This window comes from Vigna angularis, chromosome 8, assembly GCF_016808095.1.
Source record: "Vigna angularis cultivar LongXiaoDou No.4 chromosome 8, ASM1680809v1, whole genome shotgun sequence".
Classification (NCBI taxonomy): Eukaryota; Viridiplantae; Streptophyta; class Magnoliopsida; order Fabales; family Fabaceae; genus Vigna; species Vigna angularis.
In genome coordinates, this window is record NC_068977.1 from 2,117,287 (window position 1) to 2,126,653 (window position 9,367).

A 9,367-nucleotide genomic window follows, 5' to 3' on the forward strand; every position below is an offset into this window, starting at 1 on the left:
TATAAATAGCCCCCTATAATCGATTATTACTCACCTCTTTGTACTCAGAACCTTGTTGTACCCAAATCTGAACCAAATCTCTTCCTCATTCTTCTTTCCTTCCAAAAACCAATTCTTTTTGCCCACTTCTCTCATGGCTGATTCAAGAAGAACCCGCAGGAGGACTGCTGGTGCTTCTTCCTCTCGCTCCCGCAATGTTCGTTCTGCTTCTATCGAAGGTTGGATTTCAGATGAGGAGCAACATGGTGACTATGTCCATTTCTGGCAAGAACGCCGAATCATGGCGGTAAAGTTCATCCGTCTTGACTTTTATCGTTTTTATGGCTTTCAATTTCCAAATTTGTTTCATGCTCAAGGACTTACTCATCTAGTGGAGCAAAAAGGGTGCATCTACCCTGATCTTATCCGTGTCTTCTACTTCAATATGCATTATTGTGACGGTATCATCACAACAAAAGTAAAAGGTGTCCCTATAATTATGGATGATGACATATGGACGAATGTCGCACACCTCACACTATGGGATGATGCTGTCAAAATCCATCTTGGCATTCTGGACTTCAATTGTCTCCTAGCTTTTCAATCTTTTTTGCGCCATCCTGAACAACAAATCAATCGTCGACAACTGCTTGTGGGTGGATTCAAGGTTGAAGAAAGGATGATTCATTACTTAATTGTCTGGATCCTATGTCCTCGTGCCACTAACCATGCTCAATGCTCGGAGCAAGATCTTCTACTGCTATATGGGCTTTTGAATCAATTCCACATTGATTGGCCAGCCCTTATCTCCGACACAATGGTAAAGGCCAAGAAATATTCTTCTTATCATCTTCCATATGCACTTCTCATCTCTCGAATTTTGGAATACAAAGGTGTCAGTGTGGACGGTGAACTCACTACCTCCATTCGAGCAATTGGCACTGAAATTGGTGAGACAACCTTTCGCCAAATGGGTTTTGTTACTCGTGGCCGTGTGATCATTCACAAGGATGATGATCACCACGACACTGTCACTGACGATATGGAGGCCCATATGGTTGATCCTATCCCCGCTGCTCCATCTGCTGATGCTGGTCCTTCTCACATGCCTTCACATTCATCCCTGACTATGGAGGAGCATTTTGCAAACCTGTCCAAACAACTGGAGGATATGTGTCTCTTTCAACAAACTCACTTTGAACAAATATATGAGTGGCAACAAAATCATGAAGAATTTGTGATCGACCAATTCAATGACCTTGATACTCGCATTGGCAACATTGAAAATCATTTTAATCTCCAACCTCCAGAGAGACCACCAAGTCTTGAATTTTAGATTTAGGATTTTATGATTAGTGTGCTTTCATGTTTGTTTGTTTTACATTCCTAGACTGTTTTATCATATTCATGTCTTGCTTTATGTGCCCTTGTAATTTTTAATGTTTTCATGAATAAAATGATCTATTGTTTTGGTACTTACACTGTTTAATTGAGGGGGAGTTCATATTAAGGGGGAGCATTATCACTCTTTTTGCTTCTGATAAAAAAGGGGGAGAAATATGTGCAGTTACTACTAACTCCTACTGTTGTCTGTCAGTTTGTATCTTTTGCAGATAACCCAAAGTTGCTTTTAAAAAGTGATTTTTGATCATCATCAAAAAGGGGGAGATTGTTACCAATGAAGAAGCATTGGTAAATTTGAAGATAAATAGTTTTGATGATGCTGAAAGATGTAGATTGTTATAGTTGTTTTAAAAGCAATTTGTAGATCATAAATGTATTAGGAAAAGCTTTAAACATGTAATACTTAAAAAAATTCGTATTCTTAGAACTGCTACGCATTTAATCGATTATTAGAAGGAATAATCGATTATCCTGAGCCATTCTAAAAAACCTCGTTGCACTGGAATAATCGATTATTACTCCAAATAATCGATTATCACAGTTCTGATGAGAACTGCCAAAGTCACTGAAATAATCGATTATTCCTCAGGATAATCGATTATCACTTTTTTGAAAACCCTGTAACGGACTTGAATAATCGATTAGCACTAACAATAATCGATTATCTGCGGCAGTTATAATTCATCTTTGCGAAATTAGATCAGTGGGCTATATAGGTGAGTTCCAAAACTCCTAGAACTTTTGCTGAGCTTGTGAGAATATAGTGTTATCTGAGGAAGTTCCATAAGCTAGTTCATTGCACTGTCAAGTCTCGTGAAAAGGAGAAGCTCTCGCTTTGTGAGTCAAAGGTCGGAGTTATTCTCTTCGAGTTGGCAACGGTACTGTTCTTCCGGTTCGTTGGTCGAAGGAAGAACTGTTCTGCACTGTTCTGGAGTAGAAGGAAAGTGTAGATTGCTTGCTTCCATTTCGTTGGTCGAAGGAAGGTTTTATATTTATGCTTTTTATTCACTCTTAATTGTACTTTGTTGAAACTGATTTTAGTGAAATCGTTAATCACTTTTTATAGTGATTAACATTTGGACGTAGATTCTTTTGAATCGAACCAGGATAAAAATTCAGTGTGTCAATTTTTCTATTCCTTACACTCATTACTGTTTTACGCACATCAAGTGTTTGTTAAATTTTCTCTAAGAAAATTGATTTTCTAAAACGGATCATCATAACTTAATTTGTGACCGTAACACGCTTTCTAAATATTTTATTCCGCTGTGCAACTCTATACCGGTACCGATTGTTCCGACAGAGTGAAGTGGTTGTACAAAACTAAGTACAAGCCCAGCGGAGAAATTGATCGTTTCAAAGCAAGGTTGGTAGCAAAAGGGTACAAACAAAAGCCAAGAATTGATTATTTTGAGGTATTTGCTCCTGTAGGAAGATTAGATACAATTTGTATGCTCATCTCTCTATCAGCTCAAAATAATTGGAAAATTCATCAAATGGATGTTAAATCTGCTTTTCTGAATGGTACTTTGGAAGAAGAAGGATATGTTGAGCAGCCTGGAGGATATGAAGTTAAAGAAAAAGAAAATAAAGTCTACAGATTGAAGAAAGCATTATATGGCTTGAAGCAGGCACCCAGAGCGTGGTACAAAAGGATTGATTCCTATTTTTTATTCATGGATTTCAGAGATGTCCATTTGAGCACACTTTATATATTAAAGTTGTTGATCCAGATAATATTATTATAGTATGCCTTTATGTTGATGATCTAATCTTTACTAGCAATAATCCAAAGATGATTGTAGAATTCAGGGATGCCATGATTCAACATACTACAAAAGTTTGATTGGAAGTCTGAGATACTTAACTGCCACTAGACCAGATATTGTATTTGGAGTAGGATTGCTCAGTAGATTCATGGAAGGGCCACGTGCAAGTCATTTACAAGGAGCAAAAAGAATTCTCAGATACATCAAAGGTACTCTGACTGAGGGAATTTTTATGCTAATAATTCTAATGTAAAGCTGGTTGGATACACAGATAGTGACTGGGCAGGAGATATTGAAACAAGGAAAAGCACGTCGGGGTACACGTTTCATTTAGGCACTGGAGTTGTATCATGGTCCTCAAAGAAGCAGTCAACAATTGCACTCTCAACAGCCGAAGCAGAATATATAGCTGTAACAAGTTGTGCTACACAAGCAATATGGATGAGAAGGATGCTTGAAGCTATGCATCAGAAGCAAGATACTCCTACAGTGATACATTGTGATAACAAGTCTGCAATTTCACTATCCAAAAATCCAGTTTTTCATGGACGATCCAAGCACATTGATATTCGGTTTCACAAGATCCGAGAACTAGTAGCTGAGAAAGAAGTAGTAATCAAATATCTTCCAACTGATGAACAAGTTGCAGATATTTTTACAAAGCCACTGAAAACTGAGTTATTTTATAAGTTGAAGAAAATGCTTGGAATGGTAGAAACTTGATTTAAGGGAGGCAATGTCAGAAATAAATCAAGTATATGTACCACATCTTTGTTATGGGACCATATAATATCTGCTTTTGTTTCACGGGTGTAGCTTTCTTTGTCTTTAGGAAACATTTGCTATTATTATATTGTAATTGTAGCCTATAAAAAAAGGCAACTCTAATGCACGGATATGAACAAGTTAAGTTATCCAGAGAAAAGGTTAAATTCTCTTCCTCTTTTTCTCTACTTTGAGTGAGTGCCTTTAGAAAATATTAATCCACTGATATCAGTTTAGAGATTGAAATGCAATAAGAAGGAAGCATTTAAGGGCTGAAAATATTTACAAATATACCTTTGTCGAGGACACGCCTAAGCCTTGAGTCACCACCGCCAAGTGCTCGAACACGAGCAATGCGTTGCCACATCCTTGTCGAATATCTTATGGTTGGTGGGCTTTTCACGACGAAGGATAGATCGTCTCGACGGGGCAGGCGGCGGGAATGGTAGTGACCTCGTCTCCACCGATGAGCTCACAGATAACAAATTTGAAAAAGAAACTAAGATTGAAGAAAGTAGGAAAAGGGAAAAGAGGTACTTGAAAATGGACAATACCGTTTTTGGCTGACGCACAATGTCTCAAATATGAGGAGACTCATCTATCAACAATAACTTAAACCTCAAAGTCCCATATCTAGTAGAAAATGAAAGCAAATAAGCACAACGACAAAAAGAAAAAAATAAAACCTCCAACAATTTAAACCTAATAAAGGATAAATATTTTATTAAACATTTATAATTTGCTATCATCTATCGACATTTACAATATATAAAGTAGAGCTTCCTTTTTTTCCCATGAAAATAGAAGTGATAGTTGAAAAAGGAAGATGTTGAAAAAGGAAGTAAGTAGAAAGCAACTAAGTGCGGTAATGTACTGGTAAGTAGGAAAAAAGTGATTGTTGATTTGGACCAAAGCAAAAGAAAGTGATTATTCTAAAATACCATCTTGAGACTACCCGCAAAACCGTGGGGCGCACACCGAAGGAGACGTCGCCGTTTAAGTCGAAATCAGTGGGCCCAGCCCACAGTGTCGTTGGGCTTAGGATCTGAAAGCTAAAACCACGCCCCAAGCTCTAATAATATGTCTTATTAATGTATATTAACACACACACACACATATATATATATATATATATATATATATATATATATATATATATATATATATATATTCTTTGCATAAAATTGTGATTAAAAAAAAGGTTACAAGCACTTTAATAAATAACCGCGGTATCTACTGCTGTACCTTCATCATAACTATTAATAAATACAAACTTAATTTTGGAAAATAAAAACGCAGAATTCAGTTGTGGAAAGGCGCAAAAGTGCTTCTGTTTCTGTGATTCTGTGGGAGTTGGGGAAAGTGGTGGACTCGTGGCGACTTTTAAATTCAACAAACATAAAAATCCCGTAAGGCGTGTTGGGTGCTGTTTGGAAGACAAAAAAACATAGGTTTCTATTGTGCAAAAATAAATAAATAAATAGATACTACAGAGCGTGAGATTAAGACCCTCTCAACCTAACCCTTCCGACTCAGACCGAGGCTGGTGTTGTCCCAATCTAAGGTTTGTTTGTGCTTCCGCTGTCGTGTCTGATTTTTGGTTTTGTTTATTTCAGTTTCATGTGACATATCCATTGATCTGCATGTGCAGAGAAAGGAGTAGCAGTGAAGGAGTGAGTTAGAATGGCGAACATAGACATCGAAGGGATCTTGAAGGAGCTACCCAATGACGGGCGTGTTCCAAAGACCAAAATAGTGTGTACGTTGGGTCCTGCTTCCCGATCCGTAGAGATGACCGAGAAGCTTCTGAGGGCAGGGATGAACGTTGCTCGTTTCAACTTCTCTCATGGCAGCCACGAATATCATCAGGAAACCCTCAACAATCTCAAAATTGCTATGCACAACACTGGAATACTCTGTGCTGTCATGCTCGACACTAAGGTCATTTCGCCGTTACTTTTCATCGGTTCAATTTTTCTGTTATACTACTGTGTGCCCTCTTTGAATTCTTCATTTCCTTTTTTCGTTGCCGATCATACTTCCTTTCTTCATTCACTATTGAAGAAGTGCATTTATTATGCATTTGGGGACACTTCTAAGCTCAACCTTTTTATAGCTTTTATGGAAATTTGGTGGGGGCATTTCTAGAAAGAAATGCGATTCTAAACAATTAAAATGATATTTTTGGTGTTTCAAATCAATTTTTTAGCTTTAAATTGCTTTAAAATTGTGGTTGATATGAATGTTTTCCAGCACGTGAGATTCAAGGAGAAAGATTATATCTTATGCTCTAGGTAGGGAATTGTGTAATGTGTACTATTTTTCTCTACAAATATGCCTTTTAGATAAAGAGTTTTCAAGCTCAGATTGCTTCACTTCCAATTCAGATTCATCCAAAATGCTCAAAATTGAAATCATTCAAAGCCTAGTTTGTTAATGCTCACCCTGACACTACTTAACGTATAAAATTAGTTATGCATAAAGTTTAACACTTCTCACTATTCATGCAGACATGATTCTCCCATGTCTAGATTCATTGCCTGCTCTAATTTCTTTTAAGTGATCAATGATTTTGGTGATGGAATGGTGGTAAGTGTTAAGTTTGTTGTTTCCATTTATAGTGTCATATATAGCTATTAGCTTGTGAACACAATTTCAAAGTGCCTTTGGCCTTCTTGAATGAATTTTCTGACAAGTGTATTGTATCCGGTTGCTATTAAATGCTTAAATTTTTCGCACTTCTCATGACCAGTTTATGCTCTAGTTTTACATTTTAATGCAGTTGTTGTACAGCTTTGTGTTTTTCCCCTGTAAATATCTTGTTGAGGAGAATATCTTGTTCTTGTCATTGTAAAGTTCTGTTTCTCTTATGATGATGGATTTCTTATTCAATAAATCATTAACATTCCGTGTACATCTGCTATATGCTGTATTTCTGCAGGGACCTGAGATTCGGACTGGTTTTCTGAAAGATGGAAAACCTATTCAACTTAAAGAAGGACAAGAAATCACCATAACTACTGATTATGATATTAAGGGGGACCCGGAGATGATATCGATGAGTTACAAGAAACTGCCTGTCCACTTGAAGCCTGGAAATACCATACTGTGCTCTGATGGGACAATCACTCTCAATGTCCTGTCCTGTGATCCTGATGCTGGTACTGTTAGATGTCGTTGTGAAAACACTGCCACCTTAGGTGAGAGAAAAAATGTTAATCTTCCTGGTGTTGTGGTGGATCTTCCCACACTTACTGAGAAGGATAAGGAAGATATTCTTCAATGGGGTGTACCCAACAAGATTGACATGATTGCTCTTTCGTTTGTTCGGAAAGGCTCAGATCTTGTTAATGTCCGAAAGGTTCTGGGTCCACATGCAAAGAATATTCAGTTAATGTCAAAGGTATTTTTTATTGCATTCTTATGCAATTTCCGTAATAAAAAACCTTGTGCATCTTTCAAAATAAACTAGAGTGTTTTTTTATTAGTTGTGATCTATTTTTCCTTTGTGGTTTCTCAGTTGATGTGGAAATAGCTGCGTTTTTTCCTCATCATCACGATTTGCACATCTACTTCAGGAATAGTGTTTGTTGTGTATTGTAAAAGTGTAATTTATATTGGTCAAGTGTAATTTTTACATATGCTGAAGGTTTTCTTTTGCTAGTTCGTCTCTTTCAATTCACAAAACCTGATTTATATTTTAATGATTTTATGATATTCCAAGGTTGAGAATCAGGAGGGAGTCCTGAATTTTGATGAAATCCTTCGGGAGACTGATGCATTCATGGTGGCCCGTGGTGATCTTGGAATGGAGATCCCGGTTGAAAAGATTTTTCTGGCACAGAAAATGATGATATACAAGTGTAATCTTGTTGGGAAGCCTGTGGTCACTGCCACCCAAATGCTTGAATCAATGATCAAGTCCCCCAGGCCAACCCGAGCTGAAGCAACTGATGTAGCTAATGCAGTTCTTGATGGAACAGATTGTGTCATGCTTAGTGGTGAAAGTGCCGCCGGGGCTTACCCTGAACTTGCTGTGAAGATCATGTCTCGTATTTGTATTGAAGCAGAATCATCCCTTGACTATGGTGCTATCTTCAAAGAGATGATAAAGTCTACCCCCTTGCCTATGAGTCCACTGGAAAGCCTTGCATCATCTGCTGTCCGCACAGCTAACAAGGCCAAAGCAAAACTCATTGTTGTGCTGACACGTGGTGGGTCTACAGCCAAATTAGTTGCTAAGTATAGGCCAGCGGTTCCGATATTGTCTGTGGTGGTTCCAGTTTTGACCACAGACTCATTTGATTGGACCTGCAGTGATGAGACGCCAGCAAGGCACAGCTTAATATACAGGGGCTTGATTCCTATATTGGGCGAGGGATCTGCTAAAGCTACTGATGCAGAATCCACAGAGGTGATTCTAGAAGCTGCTCTTAAGTCTGCAACAGAAAGGGGGCTTTGTAAGCCCGGTGATGCTGTTGTTGCGCTGCATCGTATCGGAGCTGCCTCTGTTATAAAGATCTGCATTGTGAAATAAGTAACGCAAGATATGCCGATGAGTTGAATGTGTTATTCGCCTGCGTGGCACAAACTGATGCAGAGCTATGTTTTGGCTTTTGTTTGTGAAACTTTTGTGCTGTTTATCCATTATATCATAAAATGGAAGATTTAGTTACTAGCTTTAGATGAAGTGAGTTTTGTTATTCGCTGTTAATACTGCGGAGTACTCTGAAAGAGAGATCATGAAAATAAATCAGTATTCGTGTTTTTAACTACGATTGGTTTTGCTGTGATAGATACATCGTTTCATTATCCTCAAAAAAACTGTTGGCTTGGGAATGGCAAGTGTTTATTTGAAGTAGGGATGACAAAATGGTTCTGATAACGAAGCTGTACATGTTAGGAATGAACAAGGCAATGCCATTATAACATTGCTACAAAAAACGAATTAGTGGGTCTTGTATAAAAAACGGTGAACTTCATCGATTTGTGTTTGTTTCTGTAAATACAGATAATTCACACCTAAATGTTATGATTTACGGGTGAAGAAGTTTCTTAACTGAAGGAAGGGTGAGTTGAGTTTTCTTATACCCATAAGCGATCCATGATGTTTTTTTTCTTCTTGTTTTAAACATAAAAAGTTGTCTTCTGTTGTTTACATGGATACATAAACAATTCAATAGTGGCAGACTTGTTTACCATTAGATAAATTATACCATTAACCCAATTTATTATTTTGACACCCGTTCAAAATAAAAGTTTTTCCGTAGTTTTATTTTGAAACCACATCACTAAGCAATTATTATGTCAATTTTATAATTTAATACAAACAAATTTATACCCAAATGCATAATTTCAAACAAAAAAAATAAGTTATCATAGTGCTAATGTCGATATTAATAACTTTGTTTAAAATTTTTAACATCAAATTCATGCTACTCTATCTTTTT

General features: G+C 37.3%; 1 protein-coding gene across 1 annotated transcript; it reads left to right on the forward strand.

The window, feature by feature from the left end:
• Positions 1-5,107: 5,107 nt before the first annotated feature.
• LOC108319055 (pyruvate kinase, cytosolic isozyme) lies at positions 5,108-8,692 on the forward strand. Its single transcript, XM_017550069.2, has 4 exons — positions 5,108-5,481; positions 5,569-5,858; positions 6,859-7,320; positions 7,642-8,692. Exons 2-4 carry the CDS (start codon positions 5,601-5,603, stop codon positions 8,452-8,454), a joined length of 1,533 nt encoding a protein of 510 aa, XP_017405558.1. The 5' UTR covers positions 5,108-5,481; positions 5,569-5,600; the 3' UTR covers positions 8,455-8,692.
• The last annotated feature ends 675 nt before the right edge of the window (positions 8,693-9,367 follow it).

Bases quoted from the DNA above. Each gene is read 5' to 3' on its own strand.
- LOC108319055 (XM_017550069.2), top strand. From the start codon at position 5,601: ATGGCGAACATAGACATCGAAGGGATCTTGAAGGAGCTACCCAATGAC. The intron at 5,859-6,858 runs GTCATTTCGCCG...GTATTTCTGCAG, and splicing joins CTGTCATGCTCGACACTAAG to GGACCTGAGATTCGGACTGG. The intron at 7,321-7,641 runs GTATTTTTTATT...TGATATTCCAAG, and splicing joins ATATTCAGTTAATGTCAAAG to GTTGAGAATCAGGAGGGAGT.